The sequence below is a fragment of the Ruditapes philippinarum genome, unplaced genomic scaffold, assembly GCF_026571515.1.
Source record: "Ruditapes philippinarum isolate M1 unplaced genomic scaffold, ASM2657151v2 ctg662_1_1_1_1, whole genome shotgun sequence".
Classification (NCBI taxonomy): Eukaryota; Metazoa; Mollusca; class Bivalvia; order Venerida; family Veneridae; genus Ruditapes; species Ruditapes philippinarum.
Genome location: NW_026865029.1, coordinates 157,362 through 173,083, shown reverse-complemented (window position 1 = coordinate 173,083; position 15,722 = coordinate 157,362). Strand labels below are relative to the sequence as shown.

General features: G+C 31.2%; 1 protein-coding gene across 1 annotated transcript; it reads right to left on the bottom strand.

The window, feature by feature from the left end:
- Window positions 1-4,698: 4,698 nt before the first annotated feature.
- On the bottom strand, window positions 4,699-9,250 carry LOC132727618 (uncharacterized). Its single transcript, XM_060713191.1, has 7 exons — window positions 9,149-9,250; window positions 8,027-8,155; window positions 7,159-7,284; window positions 6,381-6,534; window positions 5,962-6,056; window positions 5,015-5,171; window positions 4,699-4,714 (listed from the first exon to the last, which is right to left on the bottom strand). Exons 1-7 carry the CDS (start codon window positions 9,234-9,236, stop codon window positions 4,699-4,701), a joined length of 765 nt encoding a protein of 254 aa, XP_060569174.1. The 5' UTR covers window positions 9,237-9,250.
- Between the last annotated feature and the right edge of the window lie 6,472 nt (window positions 9,251-15,722).

Below are 15,722 nucleotides of genomic sequence, written 5' to 3'. Positions count from 1 at the left end.
TAAATAAACGAATTAGTAAGTCAAGAGACGCTGGTTCAATCCTCGGGTGAATGAAATTTCACTCGGACTTATGGTCATTTTATCTCTCGTTTAGAAATGATGTGGGATAAGCCGGGCACTGGCAAATAAGTTGGTAATTACTGTGGTAAAGAACCTGGAAAGCCGGCTAAGTGGATTGACCGCCGAAATTTGATCAAAATATGTTTCAATTGTAGTCAGAAAAACAGACAAACAAACAAATCATTTAATACTGGCGTAAAGGATTTATGTATAGTTTCATATTAATTTAAGTATTGAAAAGAAATTTCATTTCAAAATTTTTGTCGTTATTCATTGCCAATGGTATAAACATTTTAATGTAAAATAGTGTTTTGAATAGCTCGGTTCAATATCTTTTGTGTTAACAATTTAAGTTTTATCGTCATACGTACTTTGGTTTGTTTCACAACTGATATAGGATTAAATAAAACATTTACTACATTCCTCCATTCTATAATATTTTTGGCTAACTTAACCAATAATGTACTAATAAATACCTACCAGACACTTTCATGTTCATGCAATCAGTAGCGAGATTTTGTGTATTTGTGTTTAGATACGGCAGAGGGCAATTTGGTCCGAAGGAACATCCAAAGCACGTTTGAATGATCTTCGTGGAATCGTCACAAACTGTATGTTTGATTAAGATTATAAGCATATATGAATCTTAATTACATAGCATATATTATCAAATATTTTTAAAACAAGAACAAAAACATATCATAACGTTTACGCACATTATATTAGACATAAATGCCTACATAGTCCATTTATAACATATAAATAATATCAAAACAAGACCAAGATTAATAAAACGATCAACATATGTGTGAATGTATACACACAATATATATAGTTCACGCAGATGCGTTATACGAAAACGTGATATTTTCAAACCGTTTCACTTTCCCCTAACATTTATGTCATTGTGTTACTTTCTTTTCTAGTTTTGAATTTGAAATGTGCATTGATAGCCAGTCTACGTCGGTTCTAAAATTGAATGTAAAAATAATGCAAAAACATCATTGAGAAGTCGCGGATGAATATATTAGTATGTCTTTTACTTGTTCTTTGGTCCTTTTACTTTCACCACTAGCGCTTAGTTAAACATATCAACATATTGATATTTAATACAACAAAGTAATGCAACTATGACTTTTTCAAAAGATAGCGCAATAAATTTATTTTCATAGATATATACTCTGATCAAAGTTGATATTAATGCTACACAGTCTTTTAAAATAAATATGTCTTGACTTCACACAAAGTAGATGTTATATTTTAAATCATACACACTGTAAGCGAACACACTATGAATATATGCCCGCCTACTAAACAGTGGCTCTTTTACATTTTGGTTATCTGTTTAAATGAGAGCCATCGACACCCGTTATAGAGCTATTGACCAAAACAAAGCAGAAAGAGGTAAACATAGTTTGAAAAAAAACATCGTTTTTTTTTAAAAATATGCTTGATTTTCAAAAATCGAAGAATGCTTTGCCACGTAGAACATTTACCTCAACAGTTTGCATGCAATTTCGACACGAAATACCCTAAAATGAAATTGCTATAACTTTTACCAAATATTAACTTGTTTGTTTTTGGTTACGTTGAGCCACATCTTTAGTGATTTCTTTACCATAAAGTAAATGTCTCCCCAATTTATCGTGCATGGAACATGATCCTAACCTACCCTTTGGCTCAACACAAAAACATATTTCAAAGAGCTTGGTTAAAAATAAAATATTTATATTTGTTCAATTGTGATAGAGTTATCGACACGGAGCTGGCGCCATCGGCAATGTGAAAGAGCTCTCTCAAATGTGATAGTGTCAATACTAACATATAATTAGTGTCGATATTGTGGAATTTTTCCGATTTATATTCATGGACTGGCTAAAGAATCTCCAAATTGAATTGAGTGTTTTTTTTATGTACGTATGTATTCTAGGGATAATGAGGCTCCTTCCGCTCTTTTCTGTCATGTCACCATTCATGTTCTTAAATGTTATTATCAACCAAAAGGTGACCTATACATTTTGAATTCAGTTATTCATTGAATGATACGAAATATGTATGCAAGTCGGGTTTTTTTGATGATACTATTTTGATGCACAGATGCCATTGCGACCATTATATGCATCATGGAGAAAAAGGTTTTGCGGCCAAAATAAATGATCATATATTTCGGACGAGCTTCACTGACTGATAAGGTTATGCATCCGTATGTATGGCCGAAATGCACGATAATTCTATCCAGTTTTTCACAGTCGAAATGGGATGAAAGTTTAACCAAAAAAAGATGATCCTTTTTTAATGTTTTATAATACTAATAATGAGAATACCCAAAACCGGTGAAATATAAAATACATTATAGCACATAGTAAGATTCAGCAAATAATATAAAAAAAATAATGTTCTTTTTTAATGTTTTCATAAGTGTAGAATGTTAGAAAAAAATCGTCTCTTTTATCAAGATTAATTGATTACCTTTTGAAACTTGGTCCTTGGGTGTGCAATCTTTTATTGGATTTTGCCGGTGTCGTGTGCCGAAGATTCATTTTGATTTAAATGTTCATTGTTTTGACATTACATTTCAAATAGTGTTGCTTTGGCAAAGTTTACTTTGTGCTAAAAGCCACAGTTAAAACATTTCAGCAATGTAAGTCTTTATCGACACTAATTATATGTTTGTATTGGCTCCATCACATTTGCGAGAGTCTTTCATATTGCCGATGGCGCCAGTACCGTGTCAATGGCTGAATCACATTTAAATAAATGAAAATATTTCATTTTTAATCAATCTGTTTGAAATATTTTTCGGCCGAAGGCCGTCTGATCACACCTTGACTTCCGCTAAAATTAACAGTAAAGAAATGAATATAGGCAGAATTTTCATTGGTCATTTTAACACTAAAAGCCTGTTCGATTGATACTTTAGAAGAGTTTCCGTTATAGGTAGAGGTCTGTTCGATTGCGCGATGGCAAGAAGTGTTAAAAAACGATATCAGTCAGAATTGATATAAAAACAGAATAGTGATATTTTCTAGATGTTTATAAAAGCTTTTCAATAAATATATGAAATTAAATATGACATATCGCCTTTTTGATACTTTTGCGTTCGATTTGGTCCCTCTTCTGAGCTGTTCTAGTAATCATATTCTCTTCTCGAACCGGGCATAAGACGATTGAAACGAACTTTCGTCTAATTTACAGTTGCAAAATTCTCCGTGGTATCTACTAAATCTTTGTTTTATTATAAAGTCCTATTCAAATCAAATTCCATTTTGATTAAAATCAAATAATGTAAGTAATATTGTTTAAATCTAAGATGACAATTAATGGGGAAAAACATTGCGGGTAAAAATGAATTGAAATAAAACTATTCAGGACGAATAAAATGTTCTGTTTGCCGGTTAGCATGGTTAGTAGTAGCTTTTCCTATGCAACTAACAAGTTTGACTTCGGCTGAGTATCTTTTCAAAGATACTTCTTGTTAGTGTTGATCCAAAGTTGAGGTAGACACAACATTGTGGGTCACCACTACGTTTATGGTAGATGTGTCTCCACGCGAAAGAAAACGAACGAGTTGATAAGGGTAAACGTTATAGCAACGTCATTTTGGCGTTTTTCGTATCGAAATTGCATCCAAAATGATGAGTAAATATTGTTCGTGGCATAGCATTCTCCAATATTTGAAAAACAAGCATGTTCTTATAAATCGGATATTTTTAGAAACTGTGTTTACCTTTTTCAGCTTTGTTCTGGTCGATGGCTCTACAACGGAAATTGCGAAGCCGATCACCAAAATGGGGAAAGAGCCACTGTTTAGTAGGCGTGATATAGTGTCATTAAAAACCCGACAGTGTTTTTGTTTTTTTAAGAAAGGGTCAAATTTACTTGACACGTAATAAGGAACGCACATTCGCATACAATGTTTGCACGTTCTTTTATTTAAATAAGACGTTTATAGATTTCAATAAATTTCGGCAATAAATATTTTTAGTCAATGATGAGCAGAGTGTATCTTGAAATAATCTTAGATAATAAATGTGAACTGATGTCATCCAAATTTACAAAAGACAACAATGTATATCTAAAACGTACTACTTACCAGAATAATTCAAACAGCGTCTTGCAAGAAAGTTAAAACCTTCGGCAGCCACGTAAGTGGAACAATTATGGAATGTACAACTGTTGTAAATGCATGAAGTATTTGACGTTAGATGAGTTTGAAAATGACTTATTGTATAACAAAACAACATACCATTATTAAAATATATAAAATATTCAAACTTATTATATTCTTAACAAGACATAGTGTAAAATATGGTGGCATATTTCTGCCACCAGATAACCATATAACTAACTAGTTAATTACGAGGTTAACTAGTTACGTAACTAGTTAACCTCTTAATTAACTAGTTAGTTATCAGGTTAACTAGTTACGTAACTAGTTAATCTCTTAATTAACTAGTTAGTTATCAGGTTAACTAGTTACGTAACTAGTTAACCTCTTAATCAACTAGTTAGTTATCAGGTTAACTAGTTACGTAACTAGTTAACCTCTTAATTAACTAGTTAGTTATCAGGTTATCTGGTGGCAGAAATATGCCACCATAGTAAAAGCTTACAATTTATAAATTATGTATATATATATTATTCTATCAAATACCTGTATGAATTGAACACTAGAGTATGTACTATCACATCATATACAAAAACAGTTTAGTCGATATAATAAGTATTTGCTTTTTAAGTTTTTTTCTCATTTTCTTCATTTTTATTAGTACTTTATTCATTAACTATAGAACAATGGAACATTTTATATCATAGAAAGAGATTATGGTAAAATTCAAAATGTATTGTTAGTAAAACTGTTTATATCCAGATACTATAAATGCTCGAACAATAACATACAAGGATATATAATTATGACGTATTTGAAAAAAATAAAGTACATACAGTCACTTACCTCTTTATATTTTTGTCAAAGGTGACACCTCTGCAAGTCGCCATATCAAGACATTTGCTCAGACAAAACTCTGATGTCACGATGCCAAAGAGGGCAGACAATGGAGAACATATTCCACGATGCCCAGGTAATGTTAGAATTTCAAATTTTGGACAATCTATTACATAATATATTATGTGATTTATTGATATTTTTATTTAAAGTTGATTAAATTCAGAATGTGTACAAAATTTAATCGATTTAAAATGCATGTCATAACATGTATACAAGTTTTTATCCTCCGTTTGGTCAAAAGAAAAAAGCCTTTAAGAGAAATATATTGTCAAACAAAAAATATCTTATATGTCAATGCAATTTATGTTATATCAAGTACAATTGAGTTTTCACTGCTGTCCTTCATTATACTTCTAAAAATTAAGTGTCAGTTTGTTACGTAAGTACGATTAGTATAAAAATAAATGTGGTTCAAAAACACCATAACAGCAAGCCGTATAAATCTAAATAACAAATATACTTTTATAAATTAAATCTATAGAAAATGAATAAATTGAAACTGTATAGATATTTAAAGCAAAAACATGCACTATTGGCATGTGTTTGCAAAATGATATGGCTTACTATACTTTTAATCGCATATCTGGCAAAGAATGGGGTATGTTTGCATATAATGAATGAAACATAAGTTGCTGACTGAAGAGGTCATACATTCGCAAACTTTAAAACATGAATTCTCTTCTGGAGATTGTGCTTTTGATTAGATAATCAAACCATTTGTTGATTAGCTAGTATAACCACATTTTTGTACACTTCACAGTGAAATATTTATATAAACCACTAACCTCTTATTATTTATATGTGTAATCAGGAAGATAATTGCTCATTAACGCGAAAGGTATAATTGTCATATATAGTCAAATAAAACGTGTTTTGATTAAATTTTGTTTTACCTTGAGTACACGAAGCTCTGTATACTGTATCGCCGATTGCCTGTGACACGTATGGACACTGAATATACATGTACTTGGAACCGCTGCTTGTGTACCTTCAAATGAACATATAATTTTTGTAATTATTATAAAAAATGCAGTGGTAAAGAGTTGTATAAATGTTAATGCAGCCATACTGTTGTTCATTGTTCATTGTTAGGACATTGCAACATAGATTCACGCATTACAAGAAATGGAGCAATAAGCAACAAATGATACACCCTCTATCTAATGAAAACAAAACACGATTCAATCACTTAACTTCAATATCAGTTACCATGTAAACATCATCAAGTAACTTGTCAAATTTGTATCTATCATATCTCAACTTTATGTTATGATGTTGTTATACATATAAAATCAATAGAATCTACATCTACCATATTTGTTCAATATTGCTGTTTACTCCCACAACTGCAGTATTTATTGAGAGAGGTTTCTTTTGTGCGATTTGGTTAAAATGCGTCTGGCATAATATCCCAGCTTTACAGTTGACACATGATTGTGTGTGTTGTCGTATACATGCTGGTTGTTCTGAAACAATGTTTTAATAAGTATAGATAGTTATTGTTGAAATGAAATGTTGCCACTTTATAGAGACGATATCCAAACATGTTTGAATCCTCAGACATACAAATTATAGGATAATATTTGAATATTTTGTCTACAATTAAAACAATAAGTTAATATTTCAATATTAACTCTACAACTTATAACGTTAAAACCAGTTAAGTACATGCAGATAAGTGCTTTAATTAATGTAATCACTATATATAAAGCTATTAATAAAAGTTATAACAGACATGAAGATACAATCACCATTAAAATTAGTTAAAACAAAAGTTCCGGTATCTAATACAAAACAAAGTCATTTCATTCTTAGATCCATTTAACAATAAAGTTTATTAAATCTAATATGAACATAATTTCGTTTTACAATGAGTGTTGAGTAAATTAGATTTCATTTCAAAATGTAAACTGAAAAGACGTCTTCGTATAATGTTAACATAAATGCAGCAAAAACAATATGAATATTGTTCATGTGAAGCATTTGAATAAGATACCTTTAAATGTTATGATCAGATAAGGAATACAATGAATGCTAAATGAAACATGTCAGCATATATTATACATAAAGTTCCAGTTTATCATTCTTACCATCAAAGCATAATCGTTCTATCAATGTTTTTCCAGAGTCAGCCACTAAGTCTGTTCCATGGTCATTGATTGAACATGGGTTTGTGAAATATTCACACTTGGAGTTAGTTGCATCAAAGGATGTTGCTTTAAATACATACAGTTACTTTGATAATCATAATAATAACAATACTTGTGTTAATGTTACAGAGGACAAGGGATTATATGCGATTTATGATCAACTTTAGCACAACGGCTTTTACATTTTTTTAAGTAGAATGTGTGATATATTCGCGAATTTACAAAATTTTATCAGACCTTAAAATTTGTTAGTTCATAATTTCAAAAACAGTGAGTGAAATATGTTTTTTTTTCTTACTTCCCTCCTCTGAATGTCAAACACAAATTTTTATATGATCTTTAATTAACAATAATAACTTCAAAATTTAAGAAGAAAAATATATCTCCATTTTTTACGTTTGAACAATATCTATATCAACATGATGGGATATTTACTGCTACTTGATGGGATTTTTACTGCTACATGATGGAATATTTACTGCTACATGATGGGCTTTTAGCGCTACTTGATGGGATATTTACCCCTACATGATGGGATATCTACCTCTACATGATGGGTAATTTACCTCTACATGATGGGATTTTTACCGCTACTTGATTGGATATTTACCACTACATGATGGAATATTTACTGCTACATGATGGGATGTTAACAGCTACATGATGGGATTTTTACCGCTACATGATGGGATATTTACCTTTACATGACAGGATATTTACCTTTACATGACAGGATATTTACCTCTACATGATGAGATATTTACCTCTACATGACAGGATATTAACCGCTACATGATGAGATATTTACCTCTACATGATAGAACATCAAGACACTGTTGAAGACAGAATTCATAACTGGTTGAACTGCTATCTGGTGCACATTTCACGCAATTTGCTGTGAAGCCCGTATGTACATATATTTCAAAATCAGGACAATCTGTTTGATGTATACATTTATATAAAAGTCATTATACTTTGTGTATGTAATGCTGTTGTAATAAAAGAAAATGGTGTAAAACTTCATTATCTTTTCCCTACAAGTTAAAGCACAACACTCCAAGATGGTTAAGTAAACAAATAGATAATAAAATAAATAAACAAATTAATTAATTAATTATGGAAAAAATCGACACGTCTAGCTATGTTTTTGTTTATCTATTGCATTAAAAACGAAGTAGCCATATAAATAGAAAAGATCATTGACATAGTCTCATGTCACAATGTTCAATGGTAGGGGACAATTTTGGGATCCGGTACGCCCAGGATCGTATACAAAATAAGTTAATGTATGGGCTGGTATAGCTCTAACAAAAATGTCAGCTTAATTCTATTACAAATATGATCTCATTAATTATTTATATTTCTTATTGTCACGAATTGCAACATATAAAATAACAAAGTTTATTCTTTTCCCTATATGTTTAATACTTTCTAGATTCCAACATTGCCTCTTACCGCAACGTGATACTAGAAATAACCACCCTGATGACAGAAATTCGTGCTTTATTTAACGAATGTATATCCCGAGGGTGGAAAGCGTCTTTTTTCGAAACAAAAATGTCAAACACGCACTTTTAATAATTTTATGTATTTGAAGAGATATTTAAAGATATCAATTAGTAGAACAGTATAGCTGTTTGTTATGAATAGGAAACATGCTGCTTTAACAGGTGTTCGGAATCAATAAAATGCTTACGTATAGTTTTTATTAATTAAAAATGCATATTGCGACAAGCCAAACAATAAATGAAAAAACTATCTAGTTATCATTTGACACTGAAGGAATTGTATCAATATTTGTATTTCACGTTATTTTGTATACAATAACAGTAACGCTTATCAATATCTTTTAATTATGACGTATATGTTTGTTCTGTATTAATTGCAAAAGTTACAAAAATGTAGTTCAAAAAGAATATTTACAGGTTACCTGTATTGTTTGATCTTTGATACGTTTTCCCCCCTATTTTCTGAATTATTGAACTGCATAAAATATAAAATGCAAATGCCTGATCCATGATAGTTGCTACTTGACAGTAAAGTTAAAATTATCGCCACTTTTTCCCCAAACTTCAAGTATGGAAGCATTGCGTAGAAGAAAGTCCACCGGGGATTTAAACCAATACCAATTTGAAGCTACGTCGACCCTAATACTGCGACTCCAGAAATTAAAACTGAAATTTGTATTTGACCTTAATATTTCAATAAATTAGTATCAAATCATAAATAGTAATGCCAGTATGAAGATCATTCTAAATCTTAGCAGTCTCAGTAAAAACATGAACCCATGTGTTTTAACGCCTTTTAAAATAGTTGTGTAAGTCTTTAGCTAAAGGTATATATTTTCTACGTGAACGTTTGACATGGTTGAGATGCATGTACACGGTATTTATGTGTTTGTAAAAGTAACAAAAACCCATAGTGATTTAAAACAGAAACAAAAGGATTTGTACGATTTTATACAGACAGTTTGCACGGAAATACTGCGCTTGGATTAAATTCCCATTTTAAACAAAGCTATTGAAGTTCAAGAGTATTGTTGAGTCGATTATAAAGACAATGGAGCCCTCCGGTCTAATATCAAACGCAGTGTATTCTCATCTATAAGAGGTTTTTTGTTCATCTAGATGTAATATGGTAATTGAAACTGCTAAACCTGTCAAGCAACGCATGGTTACTCGTTACCGCATAAATTAATATCAAATCACTTCTTTAGTGGTCATGGAATTGCTGCACATGTTTTTAGAACCTGAACATTTTCAGACAAAATGTCAGAGAAAATCAATCATTCCCAAACATATTTACATTTGGATAGGAAAAGCGTTGGTGTTCCTCAGTTTTGGTCAAAAGACAGGATCATTGTAAAACCAAATATTTTCTTCTCTTTTGAAATAGTCAGCTAAGTCACATTTTGACCTTGTTCCAACGTCCTTTTGACAAACCTTGTTTACACTTTCCTCACATTAGGGGACATTTTACACAATTGTATTAAATTGACTTAAATCTGGAACTTGGCCTTATGTTCATTTAATTAATAATATGTAACTTATTGTCAATCTAATAACTACATGAAACTTTTCATTTGAACTTTGATACACACGCTAAGATTAATTTTCGATCATTTAACACCTTGCATTTTCCATAACAAAATGAGTAGATTACCAGTTGAAAATGGAATTACTGTCAAAACATACACAAATTTCTCGACATTAATTGTGTATTTCCTTGATATTTTCAAGGATCTTCCGTGGCCGAGACGTTAATGTCGTTTATTTCATATCATTTGCCGCTATCCGTTTATACTAGAAATTATGCATGGCATGTAACCTGGGGATTTTCCTCTACCAGTAATGCTGGAAGATCGCCATATTACATGTACTGTGTTGGTGCAAAAAAATAATATAATATTTGCTTTAAAGACTTACTAAAAACAAATATATGTCCTAAAACTGCAGATAGTTTTGTTTTTAGTGACAGCATTTCAAACGTTTGTATTACGTTGGTCATACTGAAAGCAAAAGATAAATATAATAAATAATATAAAAAAGGCGAGTTCACCACACCCACCATGTTGTAAATATATAAATACGAAGATTCCCTATTAGAATGATTAGCTTTTTAATTAGTTTACGTATTAAAGAAAACCTTAGAGGCAATTTCAAAATATATTTGTCAAAAATCTTGACAAAAAGGGGATTCCATCGAATTTAATGAAAACAAAGCAAATAGTGCCAGTTGGAGACTTGGTTTGATCGAGACAGATCATGAGAATTAATGTAATAGACAACATCTGTCACGCCCCCTAGCACAAGCTTAAACTTTATTTAATGTCACTGATTCAAAAGCTTATTTCAAGCTTCAAAATGTGGAATTGCTAAGATGTTTAAAAATGCCATCCGAGTGAAAGAATTTTATATTTTTTTTTATTTAAAATTTTAAAAGTTTTCACCCTTTTAAAGTACAACATGCCCACTTTCCTCGCAAATGATCAGATTTCAAATTGCATGCTTTGCATGTCTAAAAGATGTTGACACTATTCGCTAAATATCTAAAATAATGCTAAACTATTCAACATTTGAGGGAAAATTTTAAAATATGTTACATGTATGACTGAATAGCAAACCATGCAAACTATCATCTGACAGCAAGGACGTGCCTGTTGAATTTGTTGTCTGATGGGCTTACTGAATTAATAAATTAATTAATTAATCAATTAATTAATTAAAGATTGATTGATATACTGTAATCGTGTTGAATATTTTATTTTTCTAACCGTAAGGTTAAAAGAACAAAAAAAGTTTCAAATTAAAAAAAAATAACCCTCACCAAAACATGTAAATAAAACAGCGGATAAACAAATTTTTGATCACAAACAAAAAAGGGAAATTTTAATTCCAAAAGCAAAAAAAAAAAGAAAAACGGAATTAATTCAGTATCCAATATAAAAGAAAATTTTGCATTGTAAAACATTAACATGAAAGTTTCAGTTACCTTTCTCATCAGAAAGTCCAACTCATATTGATTTTGATAGTTTTGTTAAATGCCCTAGATACTTAATTAGTTCAGTGAATCCCTTACACGCAGATTGGCTGTTCTCACAACTAGTGTTTTTGATATTGTCCCATGCTGGTTAGACAAATAAAAAGTATTTGCCGATAAAAAAGGTGACGCTACTGGATAATTAGATTGTCAGTAGTAACAGTAACCCATGACATGTTAGTTTGATCAAAACTTGGATTATGTAAGCTCATTACTTACAATATTATTACATTACACAATATATGGAACAGGTCGATAAGATAAAAATATTCGTGAAATTTTTTTAAAACAATTATATCATCATGAAGCTTAAATGTGATTGTCCAACTTTTCTAGATCTTCCGCCAACAGCAAAGCATTTTAAATGAGAAACAACAATACTGAACAATAATTTCAATTCTCTTGAGTCATATTTCAACTGCTTATTGGTTACAATGTTATTAGTAATAGAAAGAGCACCGAAACACGAGGTTATCTGATTGTACGAGGGGGCGTAGCCCCCGAGTATTAATCAGATTACCGAGTGTTTTGGTGTTCTTTCTCTTTTGTATCATAGTCAAACATAAAAACACGTTCCTTGTTGTCACAATATGAAACCCCTGCAAAAATGAACCAATGAACGAACATCTGAATATGATATTTCTGTTGCTTTCCCTTTTCTCTGGCCGTCAACCATATGTAAACCCCAGCAAAAATGAGCCAATCAATGGGCATGCTCTGGAGTGCGGGTAACTAATACCCGCAACTGCCAGTTAACGCACTGTGCATGTTATATGTATACGATTTAACCCTGACACATTTTCAACAAGAAAGGTCTCCAAAACTATGATACAAAGTGTGTTTATTGCTACTTATGCAAATGACTACTTTGGTATAAAAACAACCTTATGTTTTAATGTTTTCAGGATCGTCAAGTCTTTACAATTGTTTTGCACAAAAGTACATGCTTGCACCAAAATTATTCTTTAACAGTTATATTGTAAATGCAAAACGTCTATTTAACAATTTTAGTAATAGAAAGAGCACCGAAACACGAGGCTATCTGATTTGTACGAGGGGGCGGAGCCCCCGAGTATAAATCAGATTGCCGAGTGTTTTGGTGTTCTTTCTCTTTTGTATCATAGTCAAACATAAAAACACGTTCCCTGTTGTCACAATTTTAAACCCGGGAAAAATGAACCAATGAACGAACATCTGAATATGATATTTCTGTTGCTTTCCCTTTCTCTGCCGTCACAATATGTAAACCCCAGCAAAAATGAGCCAATCAATGGGCATGCTCTGGAGTGCGGGTAACTAATACCCGCACTCCAGTTAACGCACTGTGCATGTATATGTATACGATTTAACCCTGACACATTTTCAACAGAAAGGTCTCCAAACTATGATACAAAGTGTGTTTATTGCTACTTATGCAAATGACTACTTTGGTATAAAACAACCTTATGTTTTAATGTTTTCAGGATCGTCAAGTCTTTACAATTGTTTTGCACAAAAGTACATGCTTGCACCAAAATTATTCTTTAACAGTATATTGTAAATGCAAAACGTCTATTTAACAATTTTAGTAATAGAAAGAGCACCGAAACACGAGGCTATCTGATTTGTACGAGGGGGCGGAGCCCCCGAGTATAAATCAGATTGCCGAGTGTTTTGGTGTTCTTTCTCTTTTGTATCATAGTCAAACATAAAAACACGTTCCCTGTTGTCACAATTTTAAACCCCGGGAAAAAGTAACCAATGATCGAGCATCTGAATATGATATTTCTGCCGCTTTCTCTTTCTCTGCCGTCACAATATGTAAACCCCAGCAAAAATGAGCCAATCAACGGGCATGATCTGGAGTGCGGGTGACTGATACCTGCACTCCAGTTACCGCACTGTGCATGTATATGTATACGATTTAACTCTGACACTTTTTCAACAGAAAGGTCCCCAAACTATGATACAAGCAACCATAATTAAACTGTATTCACCAGGATGGTTAGGAAATACCCATTTACTTAGTATATATAATTATTATGATGCGCTCTATATTTCTAATATTTACGCTACTATTAAACATAATAATCCCCTGTAAATTTGCTTTTGTATTGAAAGTGCAACATTGCAAAACAAAATTGTGTCGTTAACATTTCATATTTCATTTGTAAAAAGCTATATATCTGCTGAAAAAATGAGGTTTGAATTTTAAAACAAGACTTGTAGACGGCTGAAACGCTTCGCAAAATAATAGCAGAATAATATTTTGTTCGGAACATTATATTCTGTTTACGCACAATATTCGTGTGTTGTGAATGTCTGATGTTACAACTCTTTTGAGAATCAGCCATTAAATTACGGAAACAATAAAATTTTACTGTTGATAAATTTTATAAAAATATTTGATAAGATGTAGCTTTATACCATATAGAAAATAAACAAAAATCATAAGTTACAAATGACACAACTAATTATAATTCATATACTTTTATGAAATTTCTAAAAAAAGACATTATCAATTATTATTTTCTAATAATTGGTAATATTTTATTTTCAATGAAATTATATTTTCACAAAATACCTGAAATGTATGTACTCAAATACTTTTTGTCAATTTTCAGCTGAAATTCAAATTCTTTACAAATAATATTAACATTACTGCAACCTGGGGTTACACTAACACTTAACATATATCCTTTGGCATTGAAAATTAAAAGAATTACGCAGCAAAACAAAAAAAAATAGATTCTCAAACTGTTACTTTCTAGTAATTTCTTTGCAAATATTGAGGTTTATTAATTTGATCAATTTTTATGTTGATATTGAGTTTATGTCACGCTAATAACAAATAATTAAGAACTTCACTTGTTCTCTTTTCTTTTATGAAGGACATTTGATCAATTATTGCATTTGCAAAGCCAAAGTTAATCTAAAGAAATTGAATTAAATATGTTCTCATTTAATTATCTTAGTCTGAAAAGGTGCCAATTTATCTAAATTAAATTGTGAGAAGAAAATCGTCAAATGAAACAGGATCAATATTTTTAAAAGCAAAACTTCTTGAAAACAAAACTCAAAACTGCTTGAAAAACGACTGCAATGTAACACATTCAACCCAAGAAATTTCATAAATGATTAATGAAATCAATGATATACAAAATGAATAAACGAGTGAAAACTGGCTGATAAAATGATTTGATTATCAGGCTATTAATGTTATGGTTTTATTTTTATTCAGCGAAATAGCTCAGTATCATTATATAAATAACACATGGGTTTGTGGGTAACAGTAAAAATATCATCCCGAGGAAAATACGGTTACCCGAGGCGTAGCCGAGGGTAACAGTATTTTTACGAGAGATGATAGTTTTACTGTTACTCAAAAACCCATGTGTAATTTATTTTATTACCCCGAACAAAAATACTGTGATGATCTGAAATTGTCAACTAAATCTAACTGTAACAAAAATAAACTAAGAGTAACAATAACTAAACTGTTCTTACCTTTTAAGTTTTAGGAGTACTTTAGGCCTGCCTACTTGAGAAGTATTTTTTTTTCTTTTATTCTTTAAGCAAGTGATGATATCTACAAGTCATAAACATACAATAAGCTAGGTTTTATCTAGAAAACAAAACACTATCCCATTTACACGGTTATGATCTGTGAAATCTGATCCTTCTGTTTCCAGAATATTCTTCGCATGGTTTTTGACAAAATAACGATAATATCCTATGTCTGTCCACCATAATATCTGTAACGTTTCACTGATTAAAATTGTTAAATAATCCTTTAATGCGTGCTTTAATCGTCTGAATGTTCCAGTTTGACACATAATTATGCAATTACTTCCGTTGAAAACTGATGTTTACTTTTTGACTATTCAACAAAAAGATATGTTATACACGGACAGCACACCAGGTTTATGGGTGTCATAGTTACTCCAGAGAAGAAATTGATGTCTTATCGGGGTTTAACGTCGAAA

Coding starts and splice junctions, on each gene's coding strand:
- LOC132727618 (XM_060713191.1), bottom strand. CDS start 9,236: ATGGATCAGGCATTTGCATTTTATATTTTATGCAGTTCAATAATTCAG. Junction 6,057..6,380: donor AGCAATATTGAACAAATATG/GTAGATGTAGAT, acceptor GTTCATTTGAAG/GTACACAAGCAGCGGTTCCA. Junction 5,172..5,961: donor CAGAGCTTCGTGTACTCAAG/GTAAAACAAAAT, acceptor ATTATGTAATAG/ATTGTCCAAAATTTGAAATT.